The following is a 15442-nucleotide window of genomic DNA, read 5'->3' as shown; positions in this document are numbered from 1 at the left end:
AAATAGCACTATAAATGGAATGGTATCTCACATCTCAATACTAATGTTGAATGTAAATGGCCTAAAAGCACCACTTAAAAGATAAAGAATTGCAGAATGGATAGAATTCACCAACCAACTATCAGCTGCCTTCAAGAGACTCACCTACCACATAAGGACTCACATAAACTTAAGGTAAAGGGGTGGAAAGACATTCTATGCAAATGTACACCAAAAGCAAAAGGCAGTATCTATCCTTATATCAGAAAAAATAAACTTTGAAGCAACAGCAGTTAAAAAATACAAAGAGGGACATTATATAATGATAAAAGGCTGTGTCCAACAGTAAAATATCAGAATCCTAAATACATATGCACTTAACACTGGAGCTCCCAAATTTTCTTTTTTTTTTGAGACAGAGTTTTGCTCTGTCACCCAACCTGGAGTGCAGTGGCTTGATCTTGGCTCACAGCAACCTCCGCCTCCCAGGTTCAACTGATTCTCCTGCCTCAGCCCCCTGAGTGGCTGGGATTACAGGCGCTCGCTACCACACCCAGCTAATTTTTGTATTTTTAGCAGAGAAGGGGTTTCACCATGTTGGCCAGGCTGGTCTCAAACTCCCGACCACTGGTAATCCGCCCGTCTCGGCCTCCCAAAGTGCTGGGATTACAGGCATGAGCAACCTCACCCAGCCTAGAGCTCCCAAATTTATAAAACAATTACTACCAGATCTAAGAAACGAGATAGACAGCAACACAATAACAGTGGGGGACTTCAATACTCCACTGACAGCACTAGACAGGTTATCACGACAGAAAGTCAACAAAGAAACAATGGATTTAAACTATACCCTGGAGCAAATGGACTTAACAGATATTTACAGAACATTCTATCCAACAACTGCAGAATATTCATTCTATTCCTCAGCGCATGAAACTTTCTCCAAGAGAGACCATATGAGAGGCCACAGAACGAGCCTCAATAAATTTAAGAAAATTGAAATTATATCAAGCACTCTCTCAGACCACAGTGGAATAAAACTGGAAATCAACTCCAAAAGGAACCTTCAAAACCATGCAAATACATGCAAATTAAGTAAACTGTTTCTGAGTGATCATTGGGTCAACAATAATATCAAGATGGAAATTAAAAATTTCTTCGAACTGAATGACAATTGTGACACGACCTATCAAAACCTCTGGGATACGGCTCAGGCGGTGCTAAGAGGAAAGTTCATAGAGCAGAGCACAGTGGCTCACACCTGTAATCCCAGCACTTTGGGAGGCCAAGGTGGGTGGATACACTGAGGTCAGGAGTTCAAGACTAGCCTGGCAAAAATGATGAAACCACGTCTCTACTAAAAATACAAAAATTAGTCATGCATGGTGGCAGGTGCCTGTAGTCCCAGCTACTTGGGAGGGTGAGGCACAAAAACTGCTTGAACCCCACAGGAGCAGGTTGCAGTGAGCCAAGATCGCACCACTGCACTCCAACCTGGGTGACAAAGCAAGACTTCATCTCAAAAATAAAAAAAAGAAAAGGAAAGAAAGAAAGTTCATAGCCCTAAATGCCTACCTCAAAAAGTCTGAAAGAACACAACCAGATGATCTAAAGTCACACCTCAAGGAGCCAGAGAATGAGAACAAACCAAACCCAAAGCCAGCAGAAGAAAGGAAATAACCAAGATCAGTGCAGAATAAATTAAACTGAAACAAAAAACAATACAAAAGATAAATGAAACAAAAAGCTGGTTCTTTAAAAAGGTAGGTAAAACAGATAGACCATTAGCAACATTAACCAAAAAAGAAGAGAGAAAATCCAAATAAGCTCAATTAGAAACGAAACGGGAAATATTACAACGGACAAGACAGAAATACAAAGGATCATTGAAAGCTACTATGAACACCTTTACATGCACAAACTAGAAAACCTAGAGGAGATGGATAAATCCCTGAAAAGATAAAACCTTCCTAGCTTAAATCAGGAAGAATTTGATACCCTGGACAGACCAGTAACAAGCAGCAAGACTGAAATAGTAATAAAAAAAATTACCAACAAAAAAAAGTCCAGGACCATATGCATTCACAGCTAAATTCTACCAGACATTCAAAGGGGGATTGGTACCAATCCTATTGACAGTATTCCACATGATAGAGAAAGAGGGAATCCTCCCTAAATCATTCTATGAAACCGATATCACCCTAATACCAAAACCAGGAAAGGACATAACAAAAAAGAAAACTACATGCCAATATCCCTGATGAACATAGATGCTAAAATCCTTAACAAAATACTAGCTAACTGAATCCAACAACATATCAAAAAGATAATCCACCCATGATCAAGTGGGTTTCATACCAGAGATGCAGGGATGGTTTAACACACATGAGTCAATAAATGTGCTAAACCACATAAACAGAATTTAAACAAAAATTAGACGCAGAAAAAGCATTCAAAAAAAAATATGGCATCCTTTTATGATTAAAACTCACAGGAAAATTGGCATACAAGTAACATACCTCAATGTAATAAATGCCATCTATGACAAACCCACAGCCAACATAATACTAAATGGGGAAAAGTTGAAAGCATTCTTTTAGGGAAGACAAGACAAGGAGGCCCACTCTTACCACTCCTCTTAAAGAGTACTGGAAGTCCTACCCAGAGCAATCAGATAAGAGAAAGAAATAAAGGGCATCCAAACTGGCCAAGAGGAAGTCAAACTGTCACTGTTTGTTGATGATATCATTGTTTACCTAGAAAACCCTATCAAGACTCCTCCAAAAACCTCCTAGAACTGACAAAAAAAAAAAAATTCAACAAAGTTTATGGATACAAAATTAATGTACACAAATCAGTAGCTCTTCTATATACCAACAGCAACCAAGCTGAGAATCAAATCAAGAACTCAACCCCTTTTACATTAGCTGCAAAAATAAAATAAAATACTTAGGAATATACCTAACCAAGGAGGTGAAAGACCTCTACAAGGAAAACTACAAACACTGCTGGAAGAAATCATAGATGACACAAATGGAAACACATCTCATGCTCATGGATGGGTAGAATCAATATTGTGAAAATGACCATACTGCCAAAAGCAATCTACAAATTCAATACAATTCCCATAAAAATGCCACCATCATCCTTCACAGAACTAGAAAAAAATCCTAAAATTCGTAGGAAATCAAAAAATGAGTCTGCATAGCCAAAGCAAGACTAAGCAAAAAGAAAAAATCTGGAGGTATCACATTACCTGATTTCAAGCAATATGATAAGGCCATAGTCACCAAAACAGCATGGTACTGGTATAAAAATAGGCACATAGACCAATGAAACAGAATAGAGAACCCAGAAATAAGCCCAAATACTTACAGCCAACTGATCTTTGACAAAGCAAACAAACACATCAAGTGGGGAAAGGACACCCTATCCAACAAATGGTGCTGGGATAATTGGCAAGCCACATGTAGGAGAATGAAACTGGATCCTCATCTCTCACCTTATACAAAAATCAACTCAAGATGGATCAAGGACTTAAATCTAAGACCTGAAACTATAAAAATTCTAGAAGATAACACCAGAAAAGCCCTCTAGACATTGGCTTAGGCGAGGATTTTATGACCAAGAACCCAAAAGCAAATGCAATAAAAACAAAGACAGCCCTCTCCCGTCTCCCTCTCCCGTCTCCCTCTCCCGTCTCCCTCTCCCTCTCCCGTCTCCCGTCTCCCGTCTCCCTCTCCCTCTCCCGTCTCCCGTCTCCCGTCTCCCTCTCCCTCTCCTTTCCACGGTCTCCCTCTCATGCCAGGCCAAAGCTGGACTGTACTGCTGCCATCTCGGCTCGCTGCAGCCTCCCTGCCTGATTCTCCTGCCCCAGCCTGCTGAGTGCCTGCGATTGCACTCACGCCGCCACGCCTGACTGGTTTTCATGTTTTTTTGGTGGGTTTCACTGTGTTGGCCGGACTGGTCTCCAGCTCCTAGCCGCGAGTGATCCGCCAGCCTCGGCCTCCCGAGGGGCCGGGATTGCAGACGGAGTCTCGTTAACTCAGTGCTCAATGGTGCCCAGGCTGGAGTGCAGTGGCGTGATCTCGGCTCGCTACGTCCTCCACCTCCCAGCCGCCTGCCTTGGCCCCCCAAAGTGCGGAGATTGCAGCCTCTTCCCGGCCGCAACCCCATCTGGGAGGTGAGGAGCGTCTCTGCCCAGCTGCCCCGTCTGAGAAGTGAGGAGACCTTCCGCCTGGCAACCGCCCCGTCTGAGAAGTGAGGAGCCCCACCGCCCGGCTGCCACCCCGTCTGGGAAGTGAGGAGCGTCTCCGCCCGGCAGCCACCACGTCCAGGAGGGAGGTGGGGGGGTCAGCCCCCCGCCCGGCCAGCCGCCCCGTCCGGGAGGGAGGTGGGGGGGTCAGCCCCCCGCCCGGCCAGCCGCCCCGTCCGGGAGGGAGGTGGGGGGGCTCAGCCCCCCGCCCGGCCAGCCGCCCCATCCGGGAGGTGAGGAGCGCCTCTGCCCGGCCGCCCCTACTGGGAAGTGAGGAGCTCCTCTGCCCGGCCAGCCGCCCCGTCCGGGAGGGAGGTGGGGGGGCTCAGCCCCCCGCCCGGCCAGCCGCCCCGTCTGGGAGGTGAGGGGCACCTCTGCCTGGCCGCCCCTACTGGGAAGTGAGGAGCCCCTCTGCCCGGCCAGCCGCCCCGTCCGGGAGGGAGGTGGGGGGTCAGCCCCCCACCCGGCCAGCCGCCCCATCTGGGAGGGAGGTGGGGGGGTCAGCCCCCCGCCCGGCCAGCCGCCCCGACCGGGAGGGAGGTGGGGGGCTCAGCCCCCTACCCGGCCAGCCACCCCGTCTGGGAGGTGAGGGGCGCCTCTGCCTGGCCGCCCCTACTGGGAAGTGAGGAGCCCCTCTGCCCGGCCAGCCGCCCCGTCCGGGAGGGAGGTGGGGGGGTCAGCCCCCCGCCCGGCCAGCCGCCCCGTCCGGGAGGGAGGTGGGGGGGTCAGCCCCCCGCCCGGCCAGCCGCCCCATCCGGGAGGTGAGGAGCGCCTCTGCCCGGCCGCCCCTACTGGGAAGTGAGGAGCCCCTCTGCCCGGCCAGCCGCCCCATCCGGGAGGGAGGTGGGGGGGTCAGCCCCCCGCCCGGCCAGCCGCCCCGTCTGGGAGGTGAGGGGCGCCTCTGCCTGGCTGCCCCTACTGGGAAGTGAGGAGCCCCTCTGCCCGGCCAGCCGCCCTGTCCGGGAGGGAGGTGGGGGGGTCAGCCCCCCGCCCGGCCAGCCGCCCCGTCCGGGAGGGAGGTGGGGGGCTCAGCCCCCCACCCGGCCAGCCACCCCGTCTGGGAGGTGAGGGGCGCCTCTGCCCGGCCGCCCCACTGGGAAGTGAGGAGCCCCTCTGCCCGGCCAGCCGCCCCGTCCGGGAGGGAGGTGGGGGTTCAGCCCCCCACCCGGCCAGCCGCCCCATCCGGGAGGGAGGTGGGGGGGTCAGCCCCCCGCCCGGCCAGCCGCCCCGACCGGGAGGGAGGTGGGGGGCTCAGCCCCCTACCCGGCCAGCCACCCCGTCCGGGAGGTGAGGGGCGCCTCTGCCTGGCCGCCCCTACTGGGAAGTGAGGAGCCCCTCTGCCCGGCCAGCCGCCCCGTCCGGGAGGGAGGTGGGGGGCTCAGCCCCCCGCCCGGCCAGCCGCCCCGTCCGGGAGGGAGGTTGGGGGGTCAGCCCCCCGCCCGGCCAGCCGCCCCATCCGGGAAGGAGGTGGGGGGGGTCAGCCTCCCGCCCGGCCAGCCGCCCCGTCCGGGAGGGAGGTAGGGGGGTCAGCCCCCCACCCGGCCAGCCATCCTGTCCAGGAGGGAGGTGGGGGGGTCAGCCCCCCGCCCGGCCAGCCGCCTCGTCCGGGAGGTGAGGGGCGCCTCTGCCCGGCCGCCCCTACTGGGAAGTGAGGAGCCCCTCTGCCCGGCCACCACCCCGCCTGGGAGGTGTACCCAACAGCTCATTGAGAACGGGCCATGATGACAATGGCGGTTTTGTGGAATAGAAAGAAGGGGGAAAGGTGGCGAAAAGATTGAGAAATCGGATGGTTGCCATGTCTGTGTAGAAAGAGGTAGACATGGTAGACTTTTCATTTTGTTCTGTACTAAGAAAAATTCTTCTGCCTTGGGCTCATGTTGATCTGTGACCTTGCCCCCAACCCTGTGTTCTCTAAAACATGTGCTGTGTCCACTCAGGGTTGAAATGGATTAAGGGTGGTGCAAGATGTGCTTTGTTAAACAGATGCTTGAAGGCAGCATGCTCGTTAAGAGTCATCACCACTCCCTAATCTCAAGTACCCAGGGATACAAACACTGCGGAAGGCCGCAGGGTCCTCTGCCTAGGAAAATCAGAGACCTTTGTTCACTTGTTTATCTGCTGACTTTCCCTCCACTATTGTCCTGTGACCCTGCCAGATTCCCCTCTGCGAGAAACACCCAAGAATGATCAATAAAAAAAAAAAAAAAAAAAAAAAAAAGAACTTTGGAATAAGAAAAAATAAATAAATAAATAAATAAACTCAAAAAAAAAAAAAAACAACAAAGACAAATAGCTGGGACTTAATTAAACTAAAGAGCTTTTGCACGGCAAAAGGAACAGTCAGCAGAGTAAACAGACAATCCAGAGTCGGAGAAGATCTTCACAATCTATACATCTGACAACGGACTAATATCCAGAATCTACAACGAACACAAGCAAATTAGCAAGAAAAAAAAACAATCCCATCAGAAAGTGGGCTAAGGACATGAACAGACAATTCTCAGAAGAAGATACACAAGTGGCCAACAAACATATGAAAAAATGCTCACATCACTAATAATCAGGGAAATGCAAATCAAAACTACAATGTGATACCAACTTACTCCTGCAAGAATGGCCATAATCAAAACATCAAAAAATAATAGATATTGGCATGGCTCCAGTAAACCAGGAACACTTCTACACTGCTGGTGGGAATGTAAACTAGTACAACCACTATAGAAAATGGTGTGGAGATTCCTTAAAGAACTAAACAGAACTACTGTTTGATCCAGCAATCCCACTACTGGGTATCTACGCAGTGGAAAAGAAGTCATTATACAAAAAAGATACTTGCACACATGGGTTTAAAGCACACACATGTTTATAGCAAAACAATTCACAATTGCAAAAATGTGGAACCAACCTAAATGCCTGTCAATCGACGAGCGGATAAAGAAACCGTGGGGGCGGGGTGTGGTGTGTGTGTGTGTGTGTGTGTGTGTGTGTGTGTGTGTATAAAATGGAATACTACTCAGCAATAAAAAAGAATGAATTAATGGCATTCGTAGTGACCTGGAAGAGATTGGAGACTATCATTCTAAGTGAAGTAACTCAGGAATAGAAAACCAAATATCATATGTCCTCACTGATATGTGGAAGCTAAGCCATGGGGATGCAAAGGAATAAGAATGACACAATGGACTTTGGGGACTTGGGGGAAAGAGGTAAGGGATAAAAGACACAAATTCGGTACAGCGTATACTGCTTGTGTGATGGGAGCACCAAAATCTAACGAATTACCACTAGAGAATTTACTCATGTAACCAAACACCACCTGTTCCCCAATAACCTATAGAAATAAAACAATTTAAAAGATAAACAAAAATAAAATGGTTGATTGTATGTTATGTGAATTTCGTTTCAATTAAAAACAAAAACACACACACACACAAACATTGACTTATTTTAAAAAAGAAAAAAAGAGGCCGGGCGCGGTGGCTCAAGCCTGTAATCTCAGCACTTTCGGAGGCTGAGGCGGGCGGATCACAAGGTCAGGAGATAGAGACCATCCTGGCTAACATGGTGAAACCCCGTCTCTACTAAAAATACAAAAAATTAGCTGGTCGAGGTGGTGGGCGCCTGTAGTCCCAGCTACTACGGAGGCTGAGGCAGGAGAATGGCGTGAACCCGGGAGGCAGAGCTTGCAGTGAGCCGAGATCGCGCCCCTGCACTCCAGCCTGGGCAACAGAGCAGACTCCGTCTCAAAAAAAGAAAGAAAGAAAGAAAGAGAGAAAGAGAGAAAGAGAGAAAGAGAGAAAGAGAGAAAGAGAGAAAGAGAAAGAGAGAAAGAGAGAGAGAGAGAGAGAGAGAGAGAAAGAGAGAAAGAGAGAAAGAGAGAAAGAAAGAAAGAAAGAAAGAAAAAAAGAAAGAAAGAAAGAAAGAAAGAAAGAAAGAAAGAAAGAAAGAAAGAAAGAAAGTAAGGATGTGGTTATAAAGAAAAGAAAAGAAGCTAGAGAGGGCAACATGGTTGCAGGAAAGTATTTCCCCAAAATGTAGCAGAGAAATAAGCACTTTAAATGATAGCAAAGTGCCAATAAATCAAATGAGAGATTGAAGTGAAAGAATACTGTTAAAGTGAGATACTTAAGATACAGAGACAGGATCCACAATAAAGAGAATGCTTCAAGGAACAGCAAACTCCACAACATAACCATAAAGGGATTGGCTGAAATGGAACAGAAATAAGGATGACAGAGTTAAAAATCAAGGAATTGTGTTGCTAGAGAGTTATGTAAGAATCCATATGGACACTGAAATGACCCAAGATGGATGAACTTCAATTGGAAAAAAAAAAGTCTGTGAACCAGGTAACAAAATTTTCAGTCACAGTGGGGGAGGGACCACAAAATCAATGGATGATAGCTATCAGAGGACCACAAATGGTTATATAGTCAGGTCACATGAGCTTCAAAAAAATAAGAGATATTTGTGAGTGTGTGTGGAAGAGTAATGGTCTAGAGTCAGTCCAATTAGAAGGCCATTTATTATAACATTCAAGCAATGACCTCACCAATAACAGTGACGATAAACACAGACTTCAGCCAAGCTAAGAGAGAGGTGATACCTCTCTTGCAGGCCTCCTAATCTCAAATTCTAACTAATTGATTTTTTAAATCAATTAATAGAGACTGATTATTCTTAATAGTCTACCAACACAACTGTACTAATTCATAATAATCCACACTTAAAATTCCAATGATCACATGTAAAATTTCTACAAGTAAATCCATCAAATCCCTGATGGTAAACAGAGCACATTGATGGCCAGATCAAATGACCATCCAGTAAATAAAAAATCCTATCTAAATGTAAACAAAATAAAAAAAAACAAAAAACAAAAAAAAACTTTGTCCTGTGAAAGTATGGAAATTCTCTAGATCCCAGAAAAGTTCTGCTAGATAGAGCAGATAGGTGCTGGTGTCCAATCAAAGAAAGCTTTATTTCCCTGCTCTACAGGGGAAAAAAATAATTCTGAAGCCCTTCATCAGAATTAGACATTCAAATCAAAACAGCTGCCTCAGATCTTTAAGTCTAATTACACTGACACAGACTTTGTAGAAAAACAAAAATAAAGTACAAGATGAAACTATAAAAAGAGTTGACATAAAATGCCACAGTCAAGAGTAATAACATATCACTTTTTGATCAGGTCACCTAAATCTATGGGCTGTCAGGACCAAAATTTTTTTCTTATTAATACTGGAAATCAGTGGCTCTTGACTGTAATTCCAGCAATTTGGGAGGCCAAGGCAGGAGGGTCACTTGAGGCCAGGAGTTCGAGACCAGCCTGGGCAACACAGCAAGACGCAGTATCAAAAACAGAAACAAAACAAACAAAAAGTGGCTTACTGGTATCTGACTTAAAATGTTTAAGAAAGGAATCCGTGCTTATGGGAAACAGAAAACTATCTCTGAATTTAAAATACTACATATACAAATATTTTCACTTTCTTGTTTAAAATCTAGCTAAACCTATAGGTACATGAGATAAAAGGATAAAATCACCTTAGGTTTTCAAACAGAATATTTTTGTAATCTTAAAGAGCCATATCAACAATTAGAAGGTTATGACAGTAAAGAAATAAAATTAAACTTGCAAAAATGATTTTAAAAGAAGTTAAGCTAAAAAGGAGAAAGATGTTAAGAATATATACATAAAAATAAGTTTAATCTGGAGTGAAACTACAAGTATTTCTCCTATTAGAAGATAATCTCAGATTTTTAGGTTCAAAAGATGATTTTCAAATTTTTTTTTTTTTGAGATGGAGTTTCACTCTTGTTGCCCAGGCTGGAGTGCAATGGCGCGGCCTCTGCACACCACAACCTCCGCCTCCTGGGTTCAAGCAATTCTCCTGCCTCAGCCTCCCACTTTTCAAATTTTTTAAGAAAAATAAGTATTACTTCTATAAACAGCCTTACAAATAGTTACATTTATTAGATGAAAAGACTTAACACTTATGTTCCAGGTGGTACAAAAACCAGAATAGGTGGTTTAGAAACAGATTTATTACTCTCTTTAGGTTGAAGAAGTTTTTTTTTTTTTTGGAGACAGAGTCTCGCTCTGTCGCCCAGGCTGGAGTGCAGTGGCACAATCTCGGCTCACTGCAAACTCCACCTCGCGGGTTCATGCCATTCTCCTGCCTCAGCCTCCCGAGTAGCTGGGACTACAGGCGCCGGCCACCATGCCCAGCTAATTTTTTGTATTTTTAGTAAGGACGGGTTTTCACCCTGTTAGCCAGGATGGTCTCAATCTCCTGACCTCGTGATCCACCTGCCTCGGCCTCCCAAAGTGCTGGGATTACAGGTGTGAGCTACCATGCCCAGCCAAGACTTAACTCAATGATCAAAGAAAGCACATCAATCATATAATTTTTTAAATTGTATAGCAAGTCTTGTCCTGTTTTACAGATGAGGCCCCTAGAGGCTGAACAAAAAAGAATATGAAAAAGGAGAGGAGCACATAGTTAAATGGAAGTTACTGATAATGTTTTAGCTCTTGAGTTATGTTAACAAGTATTTATTAGATTAGCATGGACATGATGTGTCATGAATCAAAAACTGTGTATCTGAAATCAAAAACAGGATGAACAGTTTACAAGTAGTAACTCTGCAAGATTTAAAAGTGAGGGCAATGACTGACATAGATACATCTCTCAGAGTGAATAGGAAATCGTTAACAACTATTTCATGAGTGAAGTTTCAATATATTTTTAAAAATTCAGAGTAAACATCAAGATGGACTTTATTTTACCTAACACAACAATTCGGTCACCCTGTCATCCTAAAAATCTCTATAAGTAAAACTGATTGTAAGGATATGTTAAGGCAGTATATTAAAACCATGACCACTAGAATCACAATCATTATGAATCTCTTTTTCTAAGTGTCTTTTGCTGAGATTATATAAATATTTTAGCAATGCTTTTCAGTGCAGTACAGAGTAGACAACCAACAAATGTTGGTAGAATTAAATTGACCTTCACAAACAAGACATGCCTTCTTATCAAGGCATTTAACAAAATCTTATTTTTGGAATGATCTTATCTGATTTAAGCCTCATATTCCTACCTTTTAATCATACTTCAATACATTCCTATGCATAATAGTTTTTTTTAACAGATTCATATCTTTGAGTACCTGTAACTCTAAAAGGCCCCTTCACTGAACCTACCATTCCAACCCCAATTTTATTTAGAAAATACGTCTTTTCTTCGTGGTGATTCTACAATGCAATAACTTGAAATACTTTGAATATAAACTAATTCAGTTTTACTAGTACATGCATAATTTTCAGCTTAATTACATACTATACTAATCAAAGCTTAAAACAGGAAAATAAACTATTTTAAAATCTGTTTCATCTACAATGTTTTTACGCAAAATTTAATTCCAATCACTAGCATAAACCCAAGCATTACCCTCCAGAGGTGTACACTGCTAAATAATTTGTCCAAATGTCAACTGCAATTTTCAAAAATCCTTTCTAATCAAAAATTTTAAACATCTGTAAAAAATACTTGTTTTGAGAGTGGTTTACATTCATGACATTTAACCTTTTGCTGTACAAACCACAAAATTCAAGTCTCAAATACCATGCAAGCAGGAACTCTGATCATTCCTGCAGTAGCCATCTGCATAGTCCAATATCAAGTATTAGTTCTAGGTTGCACTAAGTCATGTGTTACAAGTCTTTTTCTGCAGCCTCTATAATTAGTTGTAATTTGCCTCTGTTAAAACATGTTTCTTAAGGGACATCTGGCCTTGAAACTTCTACCTTCTCAATGAAAAAATACTTAAGTGTCTGGATTTTTTTTTTCTCTTTTAATATGGAACACTGCATGGGTGGTATAACCAAGTCCAGACTTTGAAAAAAAATAAATTCCAAGAAAAGATAATAATTAAGAACCACTTAACATTTAAGTATTACCAACTATAAATGGAAAGTAAAACTTTGTTGTAATGTAACTATCCACAGATTTCTAAATTAATCTCTCAAATATTAGAAGTTCACAAAGTAACTTTTCATTTTCATGAGAATATAACATTGGTCTATTAACTTCTAGAAACTATATTAAGTTAAATTGGATAATACGTGTTTGGAATCAAAGATTTCATAAATGGAAAAAAGATCTGAGTCCACTGGGTTGATATGGCACTCAAAGCATCCACTTAAAATAGGAAATAATTTTAACAGTTCATACATAACCCTAACTTCACAAAGATTAAAGTTACATTTACAATACGTTAAACTTACAGATTCATATGAAGTCATTTTAATAATACTTATCAATTTACTTGATTATAGCAAATCTTCCTTAAAACTAAAAGTTAAATGTTAAGTGGGTGCTAAAAAAAAAAAACCTAATAAAAATGAATGACAGACACACTACTCTTCTGCAAGGTGAAAGTGGAAACATTCTCCACAATAAGCTATGGTCCTGACCTATTTTGCTTTCCTAGATTGGAAAATTTTTGGTAGAAACTCTTTAAAACCAATATTACATCTGCAAAAAAACACTAGCAAGAAATGTAAGATGGGTCAGAGAAGAAATAAATAAATCTGAAAAAAGAAAAAATCAGTTTCTTATACCAAAACTTCAAAAACAATTATAAAATTTGGTGTAAATATATTTTCATCTTCCCAAAAAATAACCTGAGAAATTCCCTTCAGATTTAGAAAAATTATGTAAAGAAAAAATACATACAGGTCCTTTGCAAAAATCTAAAAATGTTAATGTAAAAAATCGGACACAATTAGGCTGCACTTTCATTGTAGATGTAAGTAATAAGCAATCTGCATGGTCCCTAGTAGAGCTATGACAAAGTAAGTAAAATCTGTATGAAAACAACCTTTACATACTTTATTCAAATTTAAAAATGACTTTGCAAATAGTCATGTCACTTAAACAGGCATATACAAATTAAAGGCCAGGCACAGTGGCTCATGCCTATATCCCAGTACTTTGGGAGGCCAAGGTGGGCAGATCACGAGGTCAAGAGATCAAGACCATCCTGGCCAACATAGTGAAACCCCTTCTCTACTAAAAATATAAAAATTAGCTGGGCGTGGTGGCGCACACCTGTAGTCCCAGCTACTCAGGAGGCTGAGGCAGGAAAATCACTTGAACCCAGGAGGAGGAGGTTGCAGTGAGCCGAGATCGCACCACTGCACTCCAGCCTGGCAACAGAGCAAGACTCTATCTCAAAAAAAAAAAAAAAAAAAAAAAAAGTATATAAGCTAAGATATGTTCATGTAACAGTTGGCATATTTGAAAAGGTAAAGAAATGTCAAATACTACTAAAATTAGTAAACATAAACAACTTGGTTCAATAATTTCTTACCTGTATCCCATCCTTAAGTTTCAAAATGCATTCCATAGTATTGATGGTAATTACCACTGGTTCTGAACCCAGTTTTGTCCATGGTACATGAATCCTCAATTCATGAATATGTCCACTTAAAAAAGTGAATGGTAATTTCAGTTCCTTAAAACACAAAACATTACATAAAAGTTAGTAAGTGCTTAATATTTTTTATTATAATATGCAAATTTCTTTTTTAAAAAATAAAATTTCCAACACAAGAATATTCAGGGACTTATTGTTTAGTGCTTAATATTTTTCATTCTAATATACAAATTCCTTTCTTAAAAGAGAAATAAAATGTCCAACACAAAAATATTTTCAGAATTACTGTTTATCAAAAAGTAGCATCAAATACCTTGTTAGGCCATAGTTAATGATAAATAACAATAATTTATGGTACAAGTTACATTTAATAAGTTCCTTAAGCACTCTAGGCCTGTCTCCTACTTTGCTGAATGGAAATAATATATAATACTCAGTACATGATGAAGGCTGATATATGATAGTGCAACAGCATATAGCAGCAGTACTTCAAATAACTGAAATGATGTAATTTTTTAAGACTCCATCTAAAAATATGTCTTCAAAATATATTTTAAACTAATAGAACAGTATTCTAAGTCAAGTTGAAAGGAGAGCTCAATTGGAGATTTGAGAATAACCTGACAAAATGAAAACTGATCAACTTAAAAAAAAAAAAAAAGTATTCCAGTTCACCTAATGTAAAATTGAACTGGATACTACTTGGTCATAAATTTTAAATGTTTTCTGACTGCTTTTCATTATCATTAGATAAAAGGTTAGGCATGAAAAATGTCACCAAAATTGCTTTATGCTCATTTGTCTCACTTCTAGATATAATTTGTTTACAAATCAACAAAGGAGGAAGAAAAAAATGTATTTCTATCACATTTTTAGTTATTGTAACTCTATTTGTGAAAGTTAATAAAAATATTAAGCTTATTCATTCACATTTTAGTCTACCTAGTTGGTTCAGCAACACAGTAGCAATATGCCTAAATACAGACAGTATAGCAAAGTGATTAAGACCAATAACTCTGCAGCCAGCAGACAGTTTATTGTATCTGTGCCTCAGTTTCATTATCTGTAAAATTTGTATAAAAAGACTACATTTTGAATATTATATTAATCTATATAAAGCTTAGAATACTACCTTCCTCACAGAGAAATCATTATAAAGGTGCTTATTATTATTATTATTATTATTATTACAAAAGTGTGGGCCTAATTTGTTTCTTCAACCAGAGGGTTTTTTTTTAAAGGTCAGCTATTAAGTCTATTGTTAGTACTCTATGCTAATGGAATGTTACAATTTTTAGATATTTGTCATTATCACAGTATTTTTAAAATGCATTAATTTCTTCAAGCATTGTTCAGCTAGCACAAGATTATATATTGATCAGTGCCTGTAACAAAAGCAATAAGCACTGAGTATGTACCAGGCGCTATTCTAAGCACCTTACTCGTATACAATCATTTACTCCTCCTAAGAATCACAAAATGTAAATAGCATTATCCCCATTTTACAATGAAGAATCTGAGACATGAAGGGTCAGGAATCTTCCCAAAACGAGTCATCTAGGAGAGCCTGGACTCAAAATTAAGAAATATTATTCCAGAGCCATGGCAATTAACCACTATAATACTGCCTCTATACTTCCATCATCAGCACTGAAAATGTTTCCACTGGCTATTTATCTATCTAACTGGACAATGAGCACATTACAATTCCACCTCTACCACCCTACGCCTTGTGTAACAATGATATATTTGCAAAAT

At 41.7% G+C, this 15442-nt stretch overlaps 1 protein-coding gene across 5 annotated transcripts in view; it reads right to left on the bottom strand.

Annotated features, from left to right (window-relative positions):
* VPS13B (vacuolar protein sorting 13 homolog B) overlaps window positions 1–15442 on the bottom strand; it is an 868795-nt gene that overhangs the window by 831561 nt on the left and 21792 nt on the right. For all 5 annotated transcript variants that reach the window (XM_055116771.2, XM_063606452.1, XM_057303059.2 and 2 more), the window contains exon 3: window positions 13619–13762. In XM_055116771.2, the coding sequence (XP_054972746.2) occupies window positions 13619–13762 (144 nt within the window). The remainder of the gene's footprint in view (window positions 1–13618; window positions 13763–15442) is intronic.

Source organism: Pan paniscus, chromosome 7 (genome assembly GCF_029289425.2).
Source record: "Pan paniscus chromosome 7, NHGRI_mPanPan1-v2.0_pri, whole genome shotgun sequence".
Classification (NCBI taxonomy): domain Eukaryota; kingdom Metazoa; phylum Chordata; class Mammalia; order Primates; family Hominidae; genus Pan; species Pan paniscus.
This window is presented reverse-complemented; position numbering and strand designations above follow the sequence as displayed.